We start from the raw sequence: 27,984 nt of genomic DNA, 5'->3' as shown, positions 1-27,984 counted from the left end.
GAGAGGAGAGGAGAGGAGAGGAGAAAGGTGGCCTCTGAAGAGCACGGAAAAGGAAAAGGGGAAGGAGAAAGGAGAAGAGAGTTGGCATTCTAGAAAGCAGATAATCTGGCAAACACAGCAGAAGATTGGAGGTTTTCAAAGCAGGTCAACTCGGCGATAGTACAGGAGGTAGGCTGTGCGCTCGGCTGACGGTTTTACCACCTGGTGTTGAGTAATTACTTTGACAGCTTGGTCATCTATGCGCAGCCAGCCATTAAGACCAATCTGAAAGACATCTGTAGTATAGTGTCCACCAGTTGCGCTGTTTCCATGATGGTAGACAACTGCCAAGACATTAAATTAAAAAAAAACAAGAAAAAAAAAACACAATTGTTAATGGGAAATGGGTAGGCAAAGCTGGACCGACAAGTTGCAAAAAGAGCCGGTTGGTCTAAAGCAGGGGTCTTCAGACTTGGCCCTTTTATGACTTGTGGACTTCAACTCCTAGAATTCCTCAGCCAGGCACGCGTGCCTGGCTGAGGAATTCTGGGAGTTGAAGTCCACAAGTCATAAAAGGGCCAAATTTGAAGACCCCTGGTCTAAAGCAGGAGTGAGCAGCTATGACAACTTTACTGCCTGTGGACTTCAACTCCCAGAATTCCTGAGCCAGAATTCTGGGAGTTGAAATCCACAGAGTGTAAAGTTGCCATAGTTGCTCATCTTTGTCTAGAGGCTGGTCCATTTCTGCCATCACTTCAGTATGTTGATATGGAGGACTTCTAGAAACAGCAGCATGGCCCTCACCATTCCCATACCTAGGCATGAGCCCAAAGATTTGAAGACGTGACCAAGGATGCACTGAGATATGTAAGAGCCATGTCTAGCATCTTGTTCCTCTTTAGCTAAGTGAAATAAATCTTCATCTCTCCCTGAAACTTCCTTCGTGTTTGCTACAGGCTAGTGAAAACCACAGTGATTTCTTTAACACGTGGTGATTTTACAGAGCAGTTAGAGGCAGGGGGAAAAAATCTTATTATCTCTTGCTTGCATAAGTTATCTCACCAAGGAGGATCCCTTTTACAAATGATCCCCTCTGGAGTGTTTGAGAGGACATGACAGCTATTCTTCGTAGCAGCTGTGCAATCACCCAATTTGTGTAATTAAGAAATGATTACATTTCAGAAATATCCTCCTGCCCAAACCATAATCCAAGCAACTTTCTCTCCCAATCCATAGCTCCAACTGCTAATGTTACATTTTTACCTTCACAAATGGGAAGTCTAGAACGATTTAATTAGTTCCTTTGATTTACAGAATAGGATCTAATTAGGAACTTGACTTCAGGTCCTGGAACTTCACAATTCTAAACTTTTGCTTGTACAATTATCAACTACTTTAAATTTAGGAAGGAAAGAAACCAAAATGATTTTTTTCCCGTCAAAATTCTTGACCTGAACGAGGTAGGACCACATACCTGCAAAGAGCCGGTAGGTTCTTTGGCCTTTAAAAATCTTACTTTTCACTCCTGGTGACAGCAGCTCTGAAACAGTACACAACAAACCATGTGGTGAATTAGCACCTCTAGAAGACCCAAAAAACTTCTGGCTGTTCTTTTTCACATGCAATCAAGCAAGGAACAGGAGTGAACCCAGTGAAGTCTCAAGGAGGGGGCGGGTGACAAGAGTGTGCTGGCGTTAGCTCCTCCATTCAGCTGCAATGGCCCAAGAGATGCAAAGATTCTTCCAGGGAGTTTTAGTTTAACTGTTTTGCACTTGATAGGGAGGGATAAGGAGCAAACCCACCTTGCCACACCTGCCTCATAACAGGGGTCTCCAACCTTGGCAACTTTACGACTTGTGGACTTCAACTCCCAGCATGGCTGCCTGAGGAATCCTGGGAGTTGAAGTCCACAAGTCCTAAAGCTGCCAACGTTGGAGACCCCCGCCTCATAACATTAAACGCCAGAAGGGCTTGATTTCAGCCAAAATTTGGACAAACAAAACATATGGGATTTGTTTCAATGCAAAACAATTTGGCACACAAGATGGTTGTCTTGGCATGTGACAATGGTAGGTTTTTGTTTCAGGCAAAACACGTTTAGAAGCCACGTAATTTGGGATGCCTGTGTAGGAGTTACACTTTAGTAATATAAAAGTGACTTGGGAAGCAGATGGAGAGTGTGTTGGCTCACTTCAGCTACAATATCCATACAAACACTAGTAATTTAGAAGTTGAGAAAAGTTTAAGGCTGATTTATAATATTGGGGGGGGGGGAAGGGGGATACTAAAGATTACACTTGTCAAAATGGCACAATTAAAGTGTTGCAAGACTTTTAGCCTGCCAAGAAAGAATGTCTGAGGCCTGATAACTGTGGAACTTCTGCAAGGAAAATGTTTTATGAGAAACTTTTAGAGAGAGAAAAGGATGATGATTAAAAAGCTACACCAAAGCAGTAAACGAAAAAAGCTGCCCTGTTCACAAAATTCACCTTTACTTATTTCCAGGTCAACAGGATATTCAATGTTTTTAATGAGCTTCTGGCACCCCCCTGTTTTTTCATAGACAAATCGCTTGAGGTGCAAAACGAGGACAGGAGGCAGCTCTTCCAAAGTTACTCTTCGACTAATCTCTACCTGGCAGAGAAAAAGCAGAATTTTAACTGAATCTCCATTGCCACTAATACGATTGTCAAAATCAATCCAACTGGCAATTGATACTTTATACCGGTGGATTATATGGCTCTGTTGATCCTCATGTTGCTGTATACCAGGGGTAGTCAACCTTGGCTCTTTTATGACTCGTGGACTTCAATTCCCAGAATTCCTGAGCCAGCTTAGCTGGCTCAGGAATTCTGGGAGTTGAAGTCCACGAGTCATAAAAGAGCCAAGGTTGACTACCCCTGCTGTATACTGTCCTTAAAGATTGGGATGGAACACAAACATGGCAAAATAAATAAATAAGGGAGCAAGCTCAGTTTGTCATTTCCATACAATTAAAAAACAATAAAAAACACACAAAAGGAACCTTCAGAAAAGGAGAAAGGCAGAGAAGCAAAATATCACTTTCTTCCAAAAAGCACACATAAATTTGAATTTTCTCTATTAAAAAACAAAACAAAACAGTGTGTGCCCTTTTCAAATGTTTCAGGTCCCTTAACTAGAATCATCTTTGTGCTGTCGGACATTTGTGTAACAAAAGGCTAAAGAAAAATTATGGATAAAATTATGGATAACTCCCTTGAATTTTCATCCAAGACTTGTCAAAACAACAGCAAAAAAAAAGTGTATAGATATTCTGGAACTAAGCTGAGTTCAGAATTTGAGGTCAGCTGGGAAATTTCCAAATCAGGACAAAGCAAGCTGTTTTCTAGATTACCCAGAAACAGTACACTTAAAGCTTGCAATTAGCCTAATTTTCATACGGTCAACTCTTTCTTCCTGGCACTGGCTAAAAATTAATCACTGAGTCAAGCTTAAAGAGATTGACTGCTTCTGTATTATATCCAGGAAACTATAAGCTTAATCGGTACATGTGCGCTTTTATTGTTTTAAAATGTTTTTAAATTTTTAATAGTAATGTATGTTTTGAATTGTAAGCTGCCCAGAGTCATTTACTGAGATGGGTAATTATAGAAATCAAACAAACAAATAAATGTTAAGAAATGCTACAAAGTGCAAAAGTTAAAGGGCGTAACATTCACAATGATTTTAAGGGGTTTCCCCCCCCCCAATGATTATGAGACTTGTCTGCTCCTCTCAGACAGGACACTAACACATAAATCAGACTAGACTAGCACCTTAAAGCGAACATCCTCTTTTCTGGAAACCATAATTGCAAATTTTAGTTTACAAATAAATGAGAAGACTAAAACCACGTTATGTTGCAAACCCCAAAAGTGAGTGGCAAGCCAAGCAAAACGTAGATGGTAAATCCAAAGGAGGTGGAGGATTTCTCCCCATACAAGGAGGCTTCTCAGGCAACAAGGAGATGTTCCCCCACCACCCCTCCCACAAGTGTCAGACAGAAAATCCAGACAGGTTATATATGCCCACACATCATTTTGCAAGGCAACATATTTCTCACTCTGGTTTTTCCAGGCAGATGGCCTCCCCCAACTCCTGAATGCTTAAACAGTGTGGAAATGCCAACTTTTTTTTCTAGCATGTGGTGCATCACTCTGTTTACAAAGATTTCTTGTGCTTCCTGCATTAAGGCTTTTTTTTTAATGATTATGTTAATATGCCAATCTGCTGCAGTGGAAAAATACCACAAGACGCATAACAGTTCCATTAACTGTGCATGAATTTTGCTAATCAATATAAGAAAGCAGCAGGACGTTTAATTTGCTGGTTGCTGCAAGAGGTTCCAGCAACACACACAAAAAAGTGATTTAGGACCGGTTTTTTACACTTACGACTGTTGCAGCAGCCCCGTGGTCATGTGATCAAAATTCAAAGTCTTGGCAACTGACTCATATTTATGACCGTCGTTACGTGATCGCCTTTTGCGACCGTCTGACAAGCTAAGTCAACGGGGAAACCAGATTCACTTAATAACCGTGTTGCTAACACTGCAGTGGTTCACTTAACAATTGTGACAAAGGCCGCAAAATGGGGCAAAACTCACTTAACCAATGTTTTGCTTAGCAACAGAAGTTTTGGGCTCAAATTGTGACCGTTAAGTCGAGGACTCTCTGTGTACAACACCAAGCAGGATAAGCAAATATTTTACTATCCAGAAAACACCTACCTCTTGCTTGGTTTTTGTGGTGTAGCCCTGAACAGATTCTCTTGCTACCAAGCTCTCTAGGGCATCCTGAACGGTACGTATCCTATCCGACTGGATATCCAATTGCAGAGTGAAAAATGGCTGCAGAGTTGCAGACTCTTTCGAACTCTGCTGGTAAACCACAGACCTAAAGAAACGAGGAAGAGTGAAGTGTTGACGAGTTTCTGAAAACTATTTAATTACTGAACCCTGGAAAGACAGGTAACCACCAAATGTCCAGCACTAGGGAAATCAGGAGATCCAGGTATGTCTATAAAGATTTATTGTTAAGTTTAAGCTCTCTACAAGAATCTGAACTACTAACGGTCAAGGGAAATTAGCAGGGACTCATAACTGATGAAGCGTTTGACCTCTCCCTCAGACTCAACCTGGCCATCCCCTACGCTAAATTTATTCCTACTTTTCTATAAAAAAAAAAAAAATCCAGTGTGATGTGCATTGAAAGGAAGATACCCCAAAACCTTTGAGTGATACAAACACCACAACTGGATCAGCTGTTAGAACCAACACAACATTTTTTTCTATCTGGAAAGTCACAACTTTAGGTTTCATGGAAAGACACAGTCAAGATTTAATGAGCCTATTACAAGAAATGGGATGAAAAAAAATGGGAAGTTCGTCACTTGCTGATTAACACTTGAAGACTGTTGTTTCCTTCCTCGCTCCTTTTCTTTAGAGCTGCAAAAGAAATTTTCTACATTCCGAGATCTTCAACCATACTGCTATTTCTGATCCATCAAAGATTTCAGTATATCCATATCCTCATACTGAACGTGCTTAAGTTCATGCATTACATGACATTTTGAATAAAGCCAAGGTAATCCAGTTCAATAAAACTCTGTCTCTTTAATGCTCATACACAGCCACCTTTTTGTACAGGGGCATCTTTATTTCCTGGTAAAAAGCAACTCTTTCTTGATCCACGTTAAGCCCTCATAATAGCACAGCTACTGTTTCTAAAGGGCAACTTGCTCTCCCTATTCAGTTACATTAGTGTCGTCTTTGTGACACTGTATGAACTGCCAGGTTATTTATTCAGACCGAAGTGGGTTCATTAGCCTTGAATAGCAGGGAAGCTGTCGCTGATTCAAATTAGACTATGTTCGCCTTTACAAGGACTCATGTTTTAAATTAGCATTTCAAGAGATGTTTTTACAAAGCACACAGAAGGGGTAATAAAAACCTACAGCGCCTGTGGTGGGTAATGCAGGTGAAAATCATTTCTATGGTTGTTTTTTTTTTTTTTTAAATTGATATATTACAAACAAAGTCAAGCCCCCATTTCACAAAACTGGAACCACTGTTTTTTCTTTAATCAGTGGACCAACCTGGAGCTAAACCTTAAAAAAAATAAAGCCTCCCCTCCCTTATCAACCTAGTTTCGTGTCTCTCTTTAAAAATTGGCCAATTTGAGGATCTGCTCTGAAAAGTGTACAAAAGTCGAAACTGGTGTTGACTGAGGCTGTCATTATAGTGTTTGCAGGAGTTTCTTATTTAGAATGTATTACTCTAATATTGCTTTTACTTTCTACTTAATATGCTGTTCATTTCTCTGCGTGAAAAGAGTGTGGGCCTCCAAGGTCTACAGAATCAACTTTGAATCCTACAAGTTTCTACCTGTCCCCTGAGATCACACCATACTCTATTGTCATCTGAAGTATGGCTGATGTCAAAAGGCCTCGATAGATTCTGGAGTTTCCTCCCTTGAGAGGTCAATCTGGAAATCAGCTTTTAAGCAATTAGTAAAGATAGTCTTAAATGTTATGTGACTTTTACCAGGCGAAGGTTTACTCTATTTTGTGAGTGCTCTTATAGAAGCTCAATATTCTCCATGACTTTAATTCTTTTATAGATTTGTTGTTTGAAATGTATTATAGCTATCAAAAATGCCTTTCGGTATTGCAAAACTGTACATATCTGAACATCCACTTACTATTGGAAAATAGTATTTCCCACAAATTTCAGGGGGGCCCTAAAACTGTGCTAGGAAGGGGAAGATGCTAATTCATCATTTCTGAGAAAGACATGAAAAATGCAGCAGTTTTGACGTTTTTTTTTTAAAAAGCAAATAATTCCTATCTCCACCACTGGCCTCACAAAAAACGCTTTCCAATATCCCTATGAAAGATCCTATTTCTGTGGTGACCTACTTTGTAGAGTAGGATGGGTGCGGCATAAGCAGACAACACATGTGGGAATAGAACTCTGTGGCTCTCTCCTTTGACAAGACATTCTTTTAAAAGAAGAAAACAGGAATCCCTCCGTTTCATCTTAATTGCTTTGGATGTAAAAATAGGACACCATGCTTACCCGTTAACAACTACTGTCAGTTTAAATATACAAAAGGCATTTTGAAAGTACACAAATCTAGTTTTTCAAATGTCATTTATCGAAAATGGCAAACTATGCTCTGTTTCATTCTATTTCATTTCATCTTTCAACTTGATTTTTCATTTTTATATTCTTTTAATTGATGGGACCCCCTTTGCAGTGGTACCCATACTCTGGAATGCTCTCCTGCCTAAAATGCTCCCATCCTATACAGTTCTGGGGTTCCTGCTTTCCTTTGTGCATGTTGATTGCTTGAGGTTTATTTCCCCTGTACCTTTTCAATCATTTTTGTTTCACACTGCTGTCCTTACTACTGAATTCAGAAATGTCAACATACATCACACCCTGATATATCAGAAGCAACACAGAACTCTATTCCGTGATGCTAATAATGACACGATTAGAATACAACATACCTTATGTGCCCACCAAATATGTCTGTTATTGGGGTTTGGACAAAATCTGCCTGTCGAGTGACAGAAGATTTGTTACGTGGACCGACTTGTTCCCATTCGTCCTCGCTGCCTTCACCTTGTTCTTCCTGTTCATCCTCTTCATTTACAAGCTGGGTCTCTGGGCCATTGGAAACTGTTTTTAGAGGACAAAGGAGACACTGTCATCCCTGCCCAGGTTCACCACATAATGAAGGGGAAGGATCATTTTGTTTTGAAATTGGCTGCGGGGTGACATCAAAGAAACTTTCTGTGCAAAACAAAGCATGGCTTCTATGCTGATTTTTCTAAACAAATGGTTTTATTCAAGGGCTACATTTCCTCAGGACAAATGATTGGGTGTCATACAGGTGAGATGGAAGCAATGGGTAGGGACAGAGACAAATGCACAATCACACACCTCCAACCCTCATCCCAAAGCCACAGAAAACAGAAAGATTATTCTTAGCAGAGACTAGATTTTGGGAAGCGGGTGGATATTGAAAAACAGGGCTAAGAGTGATTGAAGGCTGCATATCTCTGCATAGGAATATGGTTACATTTCTGGCCAAATACATCATTTAAATCTATTTAAAAGATAAGTTTCTTACATTAACTACTGTTAAAACTTCATGCCAAGGGACGGAGCAGTGAGGAATTACAGAAAATGATTTCCCAAAGAGACTGGAGAAGAAAGGAACCTGCCTTGACTATGACTGGCAGTGCAGATGCAATACTTAATCTGAATTGCTTTTTTTTTAGCAATTACTTCATACTAAAGGGAAAATCATTAATCACAATTTACATAGTGGAAGAAAAATAATGGCTACTCATGACACACAGTGTTTATGCAGCAGATATAAAGGAATTATATATGAGGGAGAATCATACATGTTAATTGGCTTTTCGAAAACGTACTTTCACTATGTGGAGAGAGCAATTTCTTCAGAATCAGCATTTCCTCATGTAGGCCATTTAGAATAAATCCTAGGTACTCTTCGGCATCTTCTTGTCTACCCTGCATAAATGATTCTGCATTAGGTTACTCACAGTCACTCATTGTTCCAAGACCGGGAGCTGCCTAGATTTGCTCAGGATCTCACTAATGATCCAAAGGCAAAGGGGTACACCTAGCTCCATTATTCTCCCAAATTCTATTCTAAAATGGGTAGGGGTTTTTTTTGGGGGGGGGAGGGGGTTGCATTCCAACTCCAGAATGCATTGCTAATTCAACCCTAAAGAGTTCCTCCACCGAATGCCTATGAGTTTAAGCCAGTGTTTCTCAACCTTGACAATTTTAAGGCATGTGGACTTCAACTCCCAGAATTCCACAGCCAGCAATGCTGGCTGTGGAATTCTGGGAGTTGAAGTCCACATGCCTTAAAATTGTCAAGGTTGAGAAACACTGGTTTAAGCCAAGCAGAAGGAACACATGGAAGCCTCATATCACCTCCTCCTTGGACACACTCAAAGGGTTAAAAACCCTGTTCGGATATTTGTACTAATTGTAATAAACTGAACAAATTTAAGATCCATTCCATCATTGAGAACTTTTAATATGATAAGGCCTCCATCAGAAAGAACCTACAGGTAGTCCTCAACTTACAATCGTTTGTTTACTGACTGTTCAAAGTTACAACAGCAGAGAAAAAAGTAACTTATGACCATTTTTCACACTTACGACCATTATTACCATCCTCATGGTCACATGACCAAAATCCAGACACTTGGCAACTGACTCGTATTTATGACGGTTGCAGTGTCCCGGGGTCACGTGATCCCCTTTTGCGACGTTCTGACAAGCAAAGTCCATGGGGAAGCCAGATTCACTTAACAGCCGTGTTACTAACTTAACGGCAGTGATTCACTTAACAACTGTGGCAAGAAAGGTCGTAAAATGGGGCAAAATTCGCTTAACAAATGTTTCACTTAGTAACAGAAAAGTTGGGGTCAATTGTAGTTGTAAGTCAAGACTACTTGCATTAGCATTTTGGAATTGAGGGCTAATGTTTGCGTGTACCAATTGCTAAAGCTTTATATAACCCTCTTCAGATCTTCTGACTGTAATAAACATTATGATACATAACCCACTTCTTCCCTTCCACATATGCATTTCACATGAACACCAGCGTAGACTCTTATGTATTGTCCTTTCAGCAGTTTAATTCTAAAGTTGAGGGATGGGGGGAGTTGACAGTGACATAGTTTCAAAGTTTGTTTATAGTCATAAAGTAAGAACAATATAATACATAAGAACAAATTTAAAACAAAAGATAAATGAAAAAGGCTAATAAAGGGAACTAATTCTTTCTGAAATATTTAGAAATTGTGAGCAAGAAACATGAGCATCATCAGTCGCTGATTTGGGTAAACATTAATAAAGCAATTAGCCTTGCAACTTATGTTAATCAATTCTCTTGATTCTGAATTCATGAAGTCTGAAACGCTGAAATTAAATTACTGTTTCCTAAGATTGGCAGACAAAGTAGTACCTTGTATTTGACACAATACCGATTATGGTTGATCTGCTCTGAATCTTATCAGCAACTAAGATATTATTCTTGTAACTGTTTCTTTCAGTCTGATATTATCTGGATATTCCAGACCAGGGGTCCCCAACCTGTGGGCGGCGTCCCACTACCAGGCCCCGGGCTATTGGCCACCGGGCCGGGTGAGTGGCTGACCAGTAGCATGTGTGTGTGCACGCGTGGACAGCCCCATCTACGCGAATGTTGCCGCATCTTGAGCTTTTGCAGCCCCACTCAGGTGAGCGTCGCCATGAGCATCGTGGGTATTTGCAGCACCACATGCGCAAGCGCTCACGGTCCCACAAAACCATCCCTTCTTCTCCCAACCTCACCCCCCCCCCACTCCGGGCCGCCAGCCCTGAAAGGTTGGGGAACTCTGCTCTAGACAGAGAGGGATAATAAAACAAGACATATTAAAACACGATTCAAATTCCGCTCCAGCAGCATTACTTACGTGGGGAATCCTCACCTTTTCTGACAGGCTGGATTTGATAACGGTCAACAATCTATAAATGTACGTGGGTTCAAAGGCAGCTCCAGGTCTGATGTCGCGTGCAATTTTATCACTTAAAGCTGCAACCCAAAATTAGGAAAAGTTTCTAACAGCCAGCTGCTTGAGTATATGATGACACAAAAACAGTGATCCATTTTCAATTCACTGTTCTTAAATGTTTTACTAAAAGCATACCATAAATGTGTTACCTAAAGCTATAACCATCAAAAGAGGAGAACAATTATGAATATATGAAAAACAAGAAAGGCTAACTTCTTTGGTTAGTATTGCCACCATATTATAGTGGCATTATTGCAAGACTTTCATGTTGGTAATGCCTACACCAGAGAGCTGGGTAGAAGATATGAGACAGGAGATCCGTACAGAACCACAAACACCAATATTTAAAATAGTCTTTGTTAGTTTTTGCTGGGAACCATGTTTCTTAATCCATTCTTTTATTGACAGATGCCTTTTTTTGGCAGAAAGGCAGAAGATTATTAATTCACCAGAATAAATGATGTAAGAATGCAACAGAACACAACAGGTTCAACAGGTTGTCTTCCACTCAGTTTTGCAACGTATACCAAGTATATTAAAAATACAGAAGAAGCAAATCATCATCATACTTTCTTCACAAATAAGATTGGATTTGTGCTGCTTTACATTATCTAAGACATGCTTCTAGCTAGTTCAGCTCAATGGTTACATTCTCCAGACTCCTTCCGCTTTTGTAGTAAGTAGGATAGATGCTGGTATTTTAATTGCCTACCTTGTTTTGCCTTAGGGGGGACTGGCATGTTTGTAAACTCGTTCATTAGGCGGACACTAAACAGAAAAGAAAACTGATTTCAGAAACAATAAGTCTGGCTTTATCTACAGAGATACCTGTGCAACAATCCAATGATGTGTGGGAAACGGTAAGGATCAAATGTTCTTATAACATTCAGTGTCTGCCTGCTTCATCAAAATCTCAATTCAGAATGCCATTCTGTATGTATTTCATATCTTTTCCTCAGGCAAGACAATTAAAAGTATGCATTTTCTTTGCCAGAATATGGCCAGTATTTTATATTTCCCCACAGTAGCTGGGCAAAATTATTATGCACTGCTTCTTTCTTCTCACACCAAAGTTAGGATATTGCCAAATCCCAAAAGACGAGCCTTCTACTGTTGCATGTGGAGATCATAATGATTGTGGTAACATTAAATACCTATTTCTAACTTTAAAATGTTCCGATTTTTAAAAAGAGTAGATGATCAATTTATAACCCCCAGCATCAACTGATGGGATATACTTACAAGCTGTCGATCATTGGCGTAGAAGTACATGGCCTCTGTGTTTTGGAAAACATCGGAATGGACTTCATTAGATGATACATAGGAGGGCAAGCTACCAAAGCCTGCAGTGTCTAGAGAACTGCATTAAGGAGTCATAAAAACAAATAGCTAGATGCGTTTTATACAAACATCGGACAGCCTTTGGAATAAAATACACATTACTTTTTATAGTACAAGGGAGCCACCGAGTAGCTATTATGACAGCTACTGGCTAATGCTACTTGTAATAAAATCCATTCATCCTTAGTACTTCAGAAACACAAGATATTAACAAACATGGTTAACACATTTTCAAGGTAAGGATACAGCATTGATATAACACCAGTTTCCTTTATTGATCAGCCCTCGTGGTTGCAAGGATACTGGTTTATGTATTAGCTTTACATTTTCCAGTAATTCTGTCAGATGAAAAACAAATTCAAAGACATCAACAAAAGCCTGCTCAAAGCCATCACAAATCAAGTGGGGAAAGTGAAAAACAGAATTTCAGCATCCCCTTGTGGTCAAAGAAAGCAATTTATCACTGTTTCTTGCCTACTACAGCTATGCTTTACTGGTATGGAGTTACAAATAAGGAAAACGGTATCCCATACATGGCGCAGAACTTCACCAGCAGCTGCTCAACAGAATGTGCAAGCATAACTGTTTATTACTTAACAATGCATTTATATTTATTCTAAATATTCCCATTACAACTGCTCTAAGGGCACTTGGAGGAAAATGATTAGATACTGCCATTTCTTTCTAATTACATACATGTTCAGGAGTATGAAAACATTACTTCCCAGCTAATACAATAACCATTAAGCAAAATCAAGGATCGTTAAAAACCGGACTGTGTCACAACTGTATTTATCTGATCAAATATTCAGTCTTGTTCTGAAATGCTTTACTGAAGTTGCACTAGACATTAAGCAAGGCTAGGCAAGCTTCCTTGGTGGCACAAAGTTCGAAGAATCAGACCCTTACTGACCTCAAAGCTCTTCAACCAGCACTAGCAGTAAGAGTCCCAATAATACATATTTGATAAAATCATATTTAATAGAAGACTTACTATGTACAATTTTTATTATAGACATAGTCCTTTGAGATTGAATAGCAGGAAACAAACCTAATAGTACTATTTTTAAAATGCTATAGTCTACATTGGGGGGGGGGGGATTATCCAACTAGTACAATACCACTGCTAGATTACTAGTATATAAAGAATATTGTCAATGCTGCTAACATCAGGTATTATTGCTTTGACAACAGATGGAAATGCATTCATTTTTCTCTTTCACTTTTAGAGCTGATTGATGCTGGGAGGAGGGGATGTGGATGAGAGTCCAGTTAGTCATAACAACAAAAAACTAAGCCGTGGGAACTCAAGGTTGCTGAGCCCAGAGTTGGTAACATTTGGCTGGAGAACTATGGAGAGAGCCTGTGTTTCAAGCTAATTGGGGAATGTGATTTATGACTGTTAGTTGGAGGAGCGAATTGTGCTTTGTTACTTTGTGCTCAGGGGAGGGGAATTCAGTTTTTGGCTTTAACTATGTAGTGCCGATATTTTGCTTCTCGAATAAAAGATTCTTTAAGGTAAACAATGCCTCGAAGTTCTTTTGAAGAGTTTCATCTGTGGGAACCACGACAAATATGAAATTAAAATTGGCCAAATTTTAAAGAGACAAACTGTTAAATTTAAAACAAGAGAATATGTTGCAGACAATTGTGCACTCCATCACCAGTATTGTATGCAATTTACTTTTGGATATTTTACTCAAGATAAAGAAAATCAGCCTAGGAACAAAGGGTGACTAAGCACTATTATTTTTACGTATCTGAAGCACACCAGATTTTATTCCTCACGGTTTGGAATCGATATCAAGCTCAGGATGTTAAATGGCAAATACATTAGGCAATTCAGTCAACACTGGCAAACCCATCCTTTGTGGCAAGATTCTATTATTTTCTGTACCAGGCAGAGTTAACTTATACAAGAAGACTGTCCAGGATGATATAATTATTTTACTGTACTTTGGTTACCAATCTTACTTTATGAAGACTTGGCAGCTACAGGTAACCCTTACAACAATTAAGCCTGGACGTTTGGGTGTAAATCATGGTTGTTAAGCAAGACATCCACATGACTGCCTTGCTCAATAACCACAATCCCTGTCCTCCCCACTGCAGTTCATTAAGTAACTGTGCAGGGTTGCTTCAGGGTGTGGGCAAGTCCTTGGGAGGCCTGACACCCACCAGGATGTGGAAATCTTCCCCGGCTAGGCCCAGCAGTAGGTGGGCCTCCTCCCTTTCCCCCTCCCCTTCCCAAGTGGCCTGGGTCCTCTCCCTGCTCCAACAAGACTGGGTCCACTCCATGGACTGGTTAGCTGGGAATTCTGAGTTGCAATTCTATCCGATCTGGAAGATACCACCTCTAGGCGAGATAAGCAGCATATAATTTTAATCAATAAATATCAGCTTTGGGAAAGCTAAGCTAATGCCTTCTCATTGGTTTACTCATTTGACTGAAGAGGAAATTGAGACAGGTATGATCTACTGTCACTCATTCACAATAGGCCAAGTGGGCCAGGCAAGCTTTGATTTTCCAACTCAGTGTTTCACTGTTGTCTATTACCAAGTGGTTAAATCGCTTTTCTTAAGGGGATCAGAGAGACTCTATTCAACCAATTTTCCCAACAGAGTTCAGTCCTTCAGAACAGAAAGGGGCTAGACTTCAATCAGGACAGTGGGTGAAAAAAATGGGGATTTTACATGTCTGATAGAGTCCACGCAACATCAGGACTAGAAAGAAGTTACACCTATAGCCGTGGTGGCGAACCTATGGCACGGGTGCCAGAGGCGGCACTCAGAGCCCTCTCTGTGGGCACGCGCGCCGTCGCCCCAGTCCTAGGCCTTCAGCTGGGTTTTATAAAACCTTTTCGCTTTAGGCCTCCGCCGCCGTGTGCAAAAAAAAAAAAGTTCAATCAATCAATTTCAACTTTTCACGGGGAAAAAAAAAGATCTCGCAAAGTTGGAATTGATTGATTGAACTTTTTAGTCCCACCCAGTCTGCCGTTAGCACCGCAGCCACGCCCACCCAATGGGCCGTGCCCACCCAATGGGCGGTGCCCACCCAATGGGCCACGCCCACCAGGCACCCGACTATACAGACGTGGGTTTTGGGTTGCAGTTTGGGCACTCGGTCTCTAAAAGGTTCGCCATCACTGACCTATAGTGTACTTATCAACTCAAAAGAATACTAAAAACGTAGCAATGTGGTATCACAGTAACACTCAATTACACACAATCCTCATTTAGGAACTACACTTGGGGGTATAAAACTGTCGCTAAGCCGAAAATCATGTGACCACAATGGGCTTACTACAGCAAATCACTGAGTTAGTTAAGTGAGACATTACGTGACTGCAACTTGCAATTTTACTTCCAGATTCTCCATTAATCCTACTTGAATTGAAGGTCGCAATCTTTTAGATTGCTACAGACTCCCCCACAATTAAATGCTTTAGAAGGGTTTATACCCTTGTAATTTCGAATGGTTGCTAAATGAGGCAACCAGTGAGCACTCCTTCTAATGCTATTTTAATATGTCTATGGAGATTCTCAGTCATCCAGGTCATGATTTTCCAAACGTGCTTTTTTTCAAAAGGCAACTGGACTTTGTTTTTCCTTGGAGACCTTTCGCTTCTCATCCAAGAAGCTTCTTCAGTTCAGTTATTCCATTCCCCACCATTCAGCCGCAACTGAAGAAGCTTCTTGGATGAGATGCAAAACATCTCCAAGGAAAGAACAAAGAAAAAAAAAACACCTTTGGGAATCTTTTTAATATTTTCTTATTAAACCCAATACCATGTCCTTCCACCACACAATTCTCCTCACTTATCTTCGGCTCAAACCTGAGCGAGTGATACCTGCAATCTTTATGGCTACAGGATCCTCAGAAACTGGAACGGGCCCCTCTTTCACGTCAACCTGTTTCTCAGGGACCACGGGAGATACGGCAGGAGGGACATACTTAGTCTCCACATAAGCCATAGGTGTGGAAACCGAGGGCTTTGAGTTGTGAAACAGGCTTGCCCATGATTTTGCAGGCTGATTCACCACAATTGATCCTGGAACCGGGGTGACCGCCTCGGTAGAAGGGGAAGCATCCTCCAGCTTAGCTTGGTCTGAGTCAATGTTTTCCACAGTCTGCAAGTCGACCCCATTGGCAGTTGTGCCCTCGCTAGAGCATTCAAGTGTTTGCCCATTAGTAACACCAAGGTTTTCAGTAGTTTCAGTACAAGGCTGCACAACAGCTGTCCTTAATGGGCTGTCTCTTTCATGATCAGAGGAGACACAAGACTGTTCCAAATTAGTAACACTGCATACTTCGGGCGTTCCTGTAGTTCTGGTCGTATCTAGAGCATTAGAAACCAAATCCTCCGACACAGCTTCACTATTGAAGTCCACAGAATTCTCAGGGCTGTTACAAGTCCTTGGCACATCACCTGCAAAGTCTACATCGTCTATGCTGATGCTATTAAGTCTGGATGAGCCGGCATGTCCGTTTATCAAAGCCTCAACAGGAACACCGTCGCTGACATCCTCCAAATAACTGTAATATCCAGGGGGCCTTTTCTTTTTCTTTTTGCGTTCCCGCTGTCCAAGGCTCCCAGAGAAACTGTCGCTTTCCGCATTAGAACCATTATCCAAAGCAAGAGAAGCATCGCTGAACTGGCAGTCAATGGAGTTGTGGTTGGTGTCGCCAAGGACATCACTGGGTGTCTTGGGGGTTGGCGCACAACCCAGAATGAATTCTGGTGCCTGAGGATTCAGGGTACTTGAAATACTGTAGTCGCTGTTATTCAGCACAGATGAACCTGCCTCAATCACTTCATTAACACCAAATTCAATTCTCTGATATTCCTCTCCTAGGAGAGAGGAAAAAATGTTATAATACATAGCAATTAAGGAAGATGAGGAAAAATGAATAAGGCAGAAAAAAGCTTAGATTTAATGCATGCAAAAAAGCTGCGCAAATACAAATAATTAGCTCAAATCAGATCTTTAGAAAATCACAATAAAAATAAGTATAATCTTGTGTTAATTATCAGTTACCTCCTTAATGATTTAATATAAATATCTTAACTGGGATCACACACACACACACATACAGAGAGCGAATGCATGAGACAGGGGGGAGGGAGGTGAGGCAGAAGAGTGCACTTTGGAGTACCGGTAATTGCACAAGACTGCTCTATGCTGTTCAGTACTAAGTGTGAATTCTGCCCGGTGAGAAACTAATTAATTATAAGCTAAATATATTACTCCTAATATATCAAAGAACACAACCTAACAATATTTTTGTTTACTTCCTATGGTAAAACAGTTTAAATATTTTTCTTTCCCTGTTCAAATAATATTCTTTCTCTCTCTCAACAAGCAAACAATAATTATATAAAAGGTCACTTCCATTTTTCCCAATTTCAAAGATGGGTTTCCTAACTAAGAATCCAGTAATTTTAAGATTTGGGAGTTCCAAATTATGAACAATTATCATGGACACCCAAAAGGGCTCAAGATACCTAGTCGATTTAAAATAAAACTATTCAAAGGATCAGTGAGAAGGTAGGATGAACTATTAGTTAAGCATACTATAAAATAGGAATAATTCTGGTAATTGGGTTAGTAAGCTTAAGCTGCAAAGTAATCCAAATCCCCAAAGCTGAACTCAAATAACGAACCTGCAATACACTGGACTTCAAAAGGTTTGGGAAAACAGTGGTGAAGAAGGAATGGCTTCTTACCATCATGGAGCTCTCCTGTGGACTTAAGACCACATGAAATGGTGTCATTGTAGGGAGGCAGCTGCATAGAAATAAATGAAGAATTGGGGGAAATTATTTTAACACCAGCAAGTTATCTGTTTATTAAATGATACAATCAAAGCATTTCAAATCTAAACCATGGTTAAGATAGTAGCCAACCACATTACATTCTATCCCCATCTCTTTCCTCTTGAATGTTATGTGCTTCTTCTTCTATACAATAGGAAAACATAGGGCTTTTCCTGAATTATTTGAAGTATATACAGTGGCCTTTATTACTGAGACGGTTAAAAGAAATTTATACATCTGATTTATCAGAGGAAAATTATGTTTAATAGACAAAACAATGTTGTAAAATTTAAACTGAAACAGGGCACAATGGCAGTGCTTAGGATTTATTGCTCTTTATAAGAACTAGAACTTTCTTCGCTTTTTAAATTTTTAAATTTGTTCTTACCTCAACAGAGCAACGGGGGGTCACAAAAAACTGATTAAATTCATCAGGACTGAATTCCCCAAAGATATACTGAAAAATAAAACACAATGTAAGTAATTTATGAATTTCAATAGTATCTTGACACACTGTGGCTCTTCAGCACAGGGTACCATAAAATCTTGCCTTTAGTTTAAAATAACCTTACCTTCGGCAGTCCTTTTCCCAGAAAATTAAGAGGATCTTGAGAAGCTGACAATTACCCAGCTCTGTGTCCAAAGTCGTAAGAGGTAACTCAAGTTACAATCTTAATATTTTAGATTCTGGAAAACCAGGCTGCACCTACAGTCTAAAAACCAGTACTAAAGTCAGCTGGGTTAATGGGGCATAGGGCAGTGGGGATCTGGGCTGGGGTTGCTTCTTGGGGCGCACCAAGCACCCCCAGAGCCACGAGGTTCTGGGGCTGCTTGCTGCCCTGCAAGACAGTGCACAAGGCAGCCAAAACGGCAGAGATGGGCAGCTGGGGGGAGTTGGAGACAGCCCCTTATGTAATTGAGGCTCAGGGCTGGGAGGGACCAAGCCTGGAATACTTTGGCTTGGGGTGGGTCCTCAGCTAATGACTGGTAAAATTTGCTTAATGACAGCAACAGGGTTTGTTGCCATTATGTAATGCAGCCACACAAGATGTGTCACTTTACAATTGCATCACTTAGTGACTGAAAATCTGGTCCTGATTGGGGACGTAAATCGAGGATTACCTGGGCTAAAGTAAAATTGGTTTGGAAATCCAGTCTAAAGCGTTGGTTAATCCATTAAGGACTATCTAAGCAGCTGGTAGGTATCAACTATCCAACAACTCAAAGCAATCTGACAACTTAAGCATGCCAAAAGTCATTCTCATATTTCAATGAATTTTCAACAGCACTAATCAAACCTAATTTCAACTGATACTATACTCTGGTAACATTTCAAATTACAAGAACTAGCACAACTTGTTGAACTGTAACCTGAGATGTATTAGATGAAGTTACACAACACAACCAACATTTAAAATGCTGTTACCGCTTATTCCTATATAGACATTCCTCTTAAAGGTTTAAATGTTTAATTTACCACTTTGCTGAAGTGGTGCCTCAAAATATGAACCGATCATTACCCCTGCCCTTTCTTAGCTTATATTTAGGGTGTAACATTTATCCTTCCACGATTATTCCTTCACAAAGAGGCAAGGCACGAAAACCATCTTTCCAACAGCTCAAATCTGCTTGAGAATGGGCTCCTTGCTATTCAATCCCAAAGACATCATACAGCCCATAATAAGTGTCAGGAAAACATGGAGAAATAGTTCCGCAAACTTCATTTAAATACCCTGTGCAGGTAGTCCTCAACCACAATAGGGATCGGAAAAGTTGTTGTTAAGCAGCATGGTCATAAATTATCATGTGACTACACTGATTTTACTACTTTTCTTGCCATGGTCATTAAGCAAATGACCTTCAGGTAACCATGATTTGCAACCTCCTGCTAGCTTCCCCACTGACTTTGCTTGTCAGAAGCTGACAGGGAAAGTGGCAAATAGTGATCACGTAACTGCAAGATGCTGCAACAGTCGTAAATGTGCAAATGGTCGCCAAATTCATGATCACCTGACTGCAGGGTAGCTGCGACAGTCATGCGAGCACCTATATTGTAAGTCATTTTTTTCCAGTGCTGACATAACTTTGAACAGTAAGTGATTGTAAAGCAAGGAATACCTGTAGTAATGTAAAATATCCTAAAACAGTTGCCTTACATAGCTATAGACTATTCTGTTAACAACCCGTCCCCTCTTTGCCATTTGTCTATTTTACAGGCGCAGCAGAATAAAGTAGCAAAATCCTGACATGACAAATTGACTGCACCACTCCACAAGCCATCTTTACTATTCACTGCATAGTAATTCTATGACTGAAAAAGAATGCCTTTCCTGCTGTGCTTAGATGATATCTGAAGAGTTTACAGAATGAGTTTTACTTTCAATACACTACTACAATACAATAGCAGACTATTCTGAACAATCCAGTCCAATTTACAATTCCTTTATTCCAGCCTAGGCATATGTCCAGCTACTTACACCAATAAGCTAAATTATTAGCTTATTGTAATAAACCATTTATTTTGCTATTTCTCCCAGTAAGTCTTTATATGCATTCATTCTGGACAGGCAGCAATCATTTGTTATTTCTAAAAGAAATCTGTACCGCTGTGTACTCGCCCACATTTTGAAATTACTTGTAATTCATGTCTTCCAATTGCAAAAGGTCTTGCCTGTGGAAAAGGGGAAAACCCACTGATATTCTCCTATCAGGCTATTCCAATAGGTCATCTAGGAAGCTGCTTGAATCACTACCCAAGCAAATCCATAATATAAGAACTTATTTTAAAAAATGCCTTTTGTTCCAGCATAATAATCCAAACAGGATGATCCGAGGATGAAAAGACAAAGACAAGGAGTGGGAGGAATTTAGTTCTTGAATGAAACTGTGCTCCAGGCAGATAGTATCTACAAGATTGCGCTAATGTCTTCCAAAACCTGCAAATCCTGCTGGAGAAGTGGCAACTACGATGACAAGAAGTCTAAATATTTGTGGCCTATTTTATCTGACAATTCCCCAAGGACAGACAGTATTGCAGGTTTGGTGTTTTCTGGGGAATAATAAAAGACTTCCTACAAAATACTTCTCAGCTAAAATCATCTCCAGCCAAAATAGCCCATTTAAAATTGGGTGTCACAGATCAGACTACACTAAGGCAAAAGCTGAGACCCAATATTTTGAAACAATGGCATTCATTGAAACCTTTATTTTAACCCAATGGTCGCACCTTAGGATGGAGACAACTGGTTTGGATTTTGGCAGTCTACACGGTCAGACATGTTACTCAGTTCCTCCAATCATTCTTTTTTTTTGTCTTGATCAGTCCAGTCCACCTTCAAGCTTAATCAGATAGCAAGCAATTAAAGCCTCTTATCAACTCACCAATGAAATAGGACCTGATGTCCATTTACCAGCAACCTCTCTGCCTTCACCTTGGACAAACACACTTCACAATTTATTAAGTACAAGGCAGAATAAGAACATCTCTTTCCAAGTCCTAAATAAACTGCTTCAGAGAAAGGATATACAATGACTTTAATTACATTAGTCCACCCATCTATGATGGGGATGGAAGGATGACACTGTCAGAGAAAAACACTTTTACTGCTAGTTATACATTAAATATTTAGAACAAATTCCCATCGCCACATGCTGCTGAAACCGAGAACAATGGTACTTGTCAAACGGTGCCTTAACTATTGCATTTATGATTTAAACAATGTTGAAAGGATTTTTGTTTTGGTCTCCCATACAGCTAACCAGTTCCACAACTGCCACAAAATTACAAAGTTTTTCTTTTGAGGATTACAAATTATGCACAGGGAAATGAAAACATTCTGGTTCTAATTACAGAAGTGTTTTAAAACAGAAAAGTTCTCATGCCGTGAAACACCACTGCTATTTAAATGCTGAGCGTTAGGCTAAATGGTTATATATAAAGCATTATACACAGCCATATATCTACTATTTCAATTGGAGAGAAAAAAACTGCATGTCTAGCAATCTGGGTCTTTCAAACTCACCATCTATTTTGCTGAAACAGCATTAAAGTGACAAATGATTATAATCCAGTGGCTCAAAGCCAGAAAGTTCTAATACAAAGATCTGTAAAAAGGAAAACAAAACCCTGACAACAATAAGCAAAAAGTAATATTATAGTAAGCTGAAACTTAAATATATGTATTAGCCATAGAAGCTCACCACAGATAATTCTGCAGAAAGCATGTTCCATAAATGCACATTTTATAATGCTAATTCTACGGTAAGGCTGAACCAGGAAAAATTATCAAACTTATCTGGAGGAATCATATCAAGCCAATATGATTCCATACACCTTTTATTTTTAAATGAAGGCTGATTTACAAAATTCCTTTGAGAAGTTAGTTATAGCTACCATTAAAATATATCCATATATGCTAAGTCAGAATGTTTAGTCATGGTTTGTTGAACAAGCCATGGTGATTTGAGACAAGCATCCTACGTTGACATACTACAGGTAGTCCCCAACGTACGACCACAATTGAGGCCAAAATTTACGTTACCAAGTGAAAAATTTGTTAAGTGATTTTGCCCCATTTTACGACCTTTCTTGCCGTATTTGTTAAGTGAATCACTGCAGTTCTTAAATCAATACATGGTTGTTAAGTGAATCTGGTTTTCCCATTGACTTTGCTTGTCAGAAGGTCGTAAAAGGGGATCACATGAACCCTGGGCCACTGCAACCATTGTGTGAGTTAGTTGTCAAACAGCCAAATGTAAATCACGTGACTACGGAGATACCACAACAGTCTTAAGTATGGCCATGTCACTATTTTCAGTGCTGTTATAACTTCGAACCGTCACTAAATGAACTGTTGTAAGTCGAGGACGTCTTGTACATGAGTTTCTGCATCATAAACCTATAGTACAGTACAGCTTGGCACTGAGGTTGACAACACTGCCTAGAGATACCAGAGTAACTGCTTATTTCCAAAAAAGATATACTGACTCTACCCCAAATTGCTGAAATCACATTTGAAATCTTGCAAAGCTGCAGCAGTTTTGTGAGAGCTCAGCCATTTTTTGTATGTACAACAAGCCTGTCACAGAATGAAGCCTGGGGCTGAAAGAATTTGGCTGAACATTATGTGAGAAACAACCTTTTCTACCGTTGCATTCTAAATCAAAATGTTGCTCTGTAGATTGCAATCTACATTAAAAAAAACATATTGCAAAAGAATTAAGTCACCATAATTCTAATTTCAAAAAAGTAACCTAAATTCCAAGGAAATTATATTCTAGACATTCTATTTAAACAGCCTGCCAAAAGAAAAAGAAAAAAACATTCTTCAACAACTGCAGTTAGCAGATTGTAATATGAATATTTTCATTTAAAAAGAGTTTAGTACTTTGCTTCCGTTAAAATAATTGTGTTATCATTACTATTTTTGTGTGTGTGTACCTTAAACAAAGTCACACAACTTTTAGAGAGACTACTTTGACAAGTCCTTGCAGTTTTCTTGGTAGGATTTTAGAAGTCAGTTGCCATTGCCTACTAATTAGGTTTGAGACTGGCTGTCCCAGTTTGATTTATACCTAAGGCAGAACTGGAACTCACAACCTTCAAGATTCTTTTTTGATGCCTTAATCACTACATCAAACTGGCTCTCAATCTTGTTTTATCATTCTTTAAAAAAACTCTATACACTATTTAATTATTACCAAGGTAGAATAACAAAGTTAATATGTAGTGTAAGAGAACTGCCAGAAGCTTCAAGTTCAGGCACATCTTAATGTGCAGAAATTTAAAAATCCAGACTCTTAAGAGATTTATAATAGCAAAATGACAGAACCCTACAGATATGATTTAGTTAATATAGTGTAAGAATTCAAGCTAATTTTAGCATAATTCTTCTCATTGAATTGAATAAAATGCATACATACAATATATGTGCATATGCACAAATATTCATGCCATGAGTATACAGTGGTTTTAAGGCAAGTATCTGCATCAAAACCATAGCTTTTAAATTAACAAACAGGCAGTCCAGCATATCATATTACTCATTTCAGAGGAAGCAACAAATGACATGAATTTAATATATGATCATATTCCAACAGGATTTGAAAATATGCTTCTGGTCCAATACATCCCAAAACTAGGACAGGAAAGGCCTCATAAGCTTTACTACAAATAATGTAGCACCTATTAAAAGCTAATTTTCATAATAAAATATAGTAATAGTCATTTACAAACTGCTAATTTTCTATTTTTTATTTCCACCCCCACTATTACTGAAAAGACCAACCAAAAGTTTAAAAAGAAGAGTTCTGGAGAATTGAAAAGATTACACACTTTCCTGGAAAATAGGTATAGCATCCCTAAGCAACTGATGAAAAATTATCCATTAGTCTGGGTCTTAAATGAAATGCTGTAGACGCAGATTAGAAACAGATTCTTTTAGGTGCTTTTTTAAAAATCCAATATAATTACTATTTTTTTAATAAAAAAATCCAGTATGTTTTTTGAAGCAATTTACAAGGTAATTTTAAGGAACAGAACACCAATCCTAAGGCTCCAGATACTAAATAGCCTCACCACAAATGGGGGGAGGGGGTTTCTTGGTGTTCTCTTGAGCTTGGTTGCTTTCTCCCAGACATTGCATTACCCATAGTAACATTATCAATGCAATATGCGTTTAAAAACTTAAAATGTCTTGCCCTTATATTTTCTCATACTAGAGTAAGTAGTATCCTTGCATCTTTAAAGGGACCCTAAAGAGACTGTTGCAACTACGATATCATACATGCATGCAAATTAAGCATTTTTTTTCACTTTCTAGTCCCACAGCAATGCCTCCAGCCTTTCAAAAAGCAAAATATAATCACTTATTCTTTTTCACCGGTTATTCCTTAAATGGGTAGAAACTAAGCACTCATTAAAACATGATCAGTTTTTCCTAAACTACCTCCATATATATACTAGGACTAGCAGTTAAAAACATAATGCCTAATGTATCTCTATGAAATGGATTATACTCAGTGTGCTGTCCAAGGCTATATGGTGAACTTTATTACTGAAAAGTACTGTGAACTTTGCCTTCTCCTGTTAAAATCTAACACTTTAAGCGCTGCACAAAATTGGGTCGGTATTGAAAAATCACTTTTAAGATTAATTTGATTTTAAAAGCCCACAACCTGGACATCTTTCCCTGGAGAAGTTAAATGCACCCTAACTTTAAAATACAGTCCAATTTTTTTTTAAAAAAGAAATGCCTTTTTTCTACTCCTTTTAAAGTCACTGTTACTTACACTGAAAATCAGAAGCAAGATAACCACAAAACTTTCTCCTACTCACAATAACACAAGTAGAGGATCTCCTGTGTTTCATGATGAGAGTTACAATCAATACTGAAACATATTTAATTGAATGAGGATCTACTCAATGGTGTAGTAGTCTTAAGAATTAGAGGAGCAAGCCACTCTTACAAATGTAATGTCAAAAGTTGTTATTGCTTCATTCACAATGCAGAACAAACAGCACGTGGTAGATATAAGCACAATTCAGATTCCTAGCTACATAGAGGCAATATATGAAGTTGGGGCTTAACTGGCTGGCAGTTATTGCTATTTCAATTACAACACCAAAAAGGAAATTTAAGTACAGGATATATAAGATTTGTGTATACAAATATAGGCATCAACTAATTAGATCAATTCAGCAAGTGACACCAAGAAAATGCAATATCTACATAGATTTGCAAGAGCTATGTGTAAATGCATGTCTCCCAGAGCCAAACTGATTGTCTTTTCAAGAAGTCATTCAATTTTAGCTTCCTATGCAAAAATCAGAAATAAAACCTAAGAACAAAGTATGCAACCTATATTGAAATGCTAAACAATAAATCAAGCAGAAATCATGAGAATACCACTTCAAAACATCTGCACTCCTTTTTGGTTTTTTAAATGCACTGATGTAGCGCTTTATATTAAAAACAAAACTTTGATGACATCAACAAAATAACAAGGAAGAATCCTGAAACTTTTAGTCCAAACTGACATGGCCAGCTAACATTCTATAAAGTGTTGCTTTTAAGTATACATATACAAATAAACATAAAGACTGAAGTTCTATTTGCTAAATTGAGTAGGCAGAATTCATGAGGTGCGATACACAAAAGTTGTAAACTTTCCAGAGTTCCATAAATTAAGACAGCACAGCTACCATTTATTTTTTTTACAACTATGTATTTCCTGACTATTATAAATAGGAATGTAACCAAGTTGCTTTTTGGAGTATGTTTTACATCTCATCCTTCAGGCAAAAATGCCACATAAAAATCAAAAGGACATGAGGCACTTTCATGACACCCAAATCAAGAGGTAAAAACCCTCTTCATTACCTAAACAGCATATCATCACTTTAAAATACAGCATCCCAATAACTTTTCCGACTGCATTCCTAACAGCATGTTTGAAAACTTACAACTGTGAACAAACAAGAGTCAGCAAATGAAGAAAACCTTCCCACCCCAGCCATCAGCAAATGCTAAAATGTTCTGCTCAATAAAAAGGGAAGATGCCAAAAATCTGTCCTATCTCTATTCATACCCAAAAATTATTATCCTCCTTTTCGCCCTTAATACACTGCTATAAAAAAACATAAATTTATTACCAGCTCTCCTCCAAAAGCTATTCATCATCCCTTTCTTATATGTATGCATGTATATGTGCATATAGGCGAGTATTGAATTAGTTAAGAACGGTTGAGTGCATATACACACACACATAAAGCATACATTGTATATATATATATATATATATATATATATATATATATATGTATATGTATATGTATATGTGTATGTATGTGTGTGTGTATATATATATGTATGTATGTATATACACACAAACGTGCATGTATGCGTGCATATAGGCAAGCATTGGATTAGAGTTGAGTGGTTGTGTGTATATACATACATATAACACACATGTATTTGCATGTGCATGTGCACATGCATATAGGCAAACATTGCATTAGTGAGATTGTGTGTATACCTACATATAACACATGTATGTATGCAGAGGCAACCATTGGATTAGTGTGGTTGTGTGTATACATAACACACATATATGCATGTGTGTGTGTATGTGTAGTGTGTGTATGTATATGTATGTATGTATATGTGTGTGTGTGTGTGTGTGAGCATTGGATCAGTGTGTGAATACACCCCCCCACATACCTATTCACACAAATACATATGCATTATGTGTGAATAGGTGAATACTGAGCTAATGTGTATGCGCATGTTTGTATACACACACACCCCTACCTCCCCCCAACTCCAATCCTCACCCTTACCTGGACTTTCAGCTCGACACAGCCCAGCCTATGCAAGACAACCGAGCCACAAGGAAAATCAGGCCTGGGAGCTAACCCCCCACCACCACGGAAGGCAAACGGCAGCCCCCCCCCCATTCCCTGGGAAGGAGAAGCTCCGGCGGGCCGTCTTCCACAACCCCAACCCGAGTCCTCCCATACAGACAGCCCGGGCGGAGAAGGTGGGAAGCCGAGCCGGGCCAGGCCGCCCCACTGGGGCCTGCGCGGAAGCCCCTCCACGGGCCCGGCTGCTGAGCCTCCGGCAGGGGCCGACCAGCGGCCTTCCTCCGCCGCCCGCCTCCCCGTTTGACAGAGGGCAGCCCCCCCACCCCATGACCGACCGACCGCCCTCCGACGGGGGCCCCGGAGGGGTGTCGGGAAGGGCCCGCCTCGCCCTCGCCCTGCAGCCACTCCGCCCGCCCCATTGAGCGGCCCTGTGGGGAAGGGGAGGCCCGCTTCGGCCCCCTCCCCGCCCAGCACCACAGCGCCCATCAGCCCCGGCCGGGACGGGCCCCTTTCTCCTCCTCTACCTCCGCCGCCCGCGAGCGTCGCCGGGCCTCGAAGGGCTCCGCGGAGCTGCAGGCACCGGGCAGGCCCGGCCCAGCAGCGTGTTCCCGCCCCGGCGGGAGGGCCCACGGCGGTTTTACCTGCGCGCTGTGGACCGCCATGGCGACCCGGCCCCTCGGCTGAGGGAGAAGGCGGCAGCGGCGGCGGCGGCGGGCTCAGCCGTCTCCCTCAGCGCCTCACGCGGCGGGCGCCGCCGCCATCTTCTCGCTCACTCGCTGCTGGCAAAGGCGCACGGCCGCCACCACACACGGCGGGCGGGCGGGCGGGCAGGGGAGGGGCGGCCGCGGC

At 39.9% G+C, this 27,984-nt stretch overlaps 1 protein-coding gene across 1 annotated transcript; it reads right to left on the bottom strand.

The window, feature by feature from the left end:
• Positions 1-27,810, bottom strand: USP10 (ubiquitin specific peptidase 10). Its single transcript, XM_015810537.1, has 14 exons — positions 27,777-27,810; positions 18,160-18,228; positions 17,682-17,742; positions 15,804-16,805; positions 12,199-12,290; positions 11,854-11,963; positions 11,324-11,379; positions 10,528-10,631; positions 8,449-8,548; positions 7,516-7,687; positions 4,730-4,895; positions 2,469-2,613; positions 1,454-1,519; positions 1-323 (listed from the first exon to the last, which is right to left on the bottom strand). The coding sequence occupies exons 1-14, from the start codon at positions 27,795-27,797 to the stop codon at positions 136-138; spliced, it is 2,352 nt and encodes a 783-aa protein (XP_015666023.1). The 5' UTR covers positions 27,798-27,810; the 3' UTR covers positions 1-135.
• Positions 27,811-27,984: the final 174 nt, after the last annotated feature.

Source organism: Protobothrops mucrosquamatus, unplaced genomic scaffold (assembly GCF_001527695.2).
Source record: "Protobothrops mucrosquamatus isolate PMUCROS unplaced genomic scaffold, P.Mucros_1.0 scaffold_38, whole genome shotgun sequence".
NCBI lineage: Eukaryota > Metazoa > Chordata > Lepidosauria > Squamata > Viperidae > Protobothrops > Protobothrops mucrosquamatus.
The sequence above is the reverse complement of the archived record's forward strand: the minus strand, read 5'-3'. Positions and strand labels throughout refer to the sequence as shown.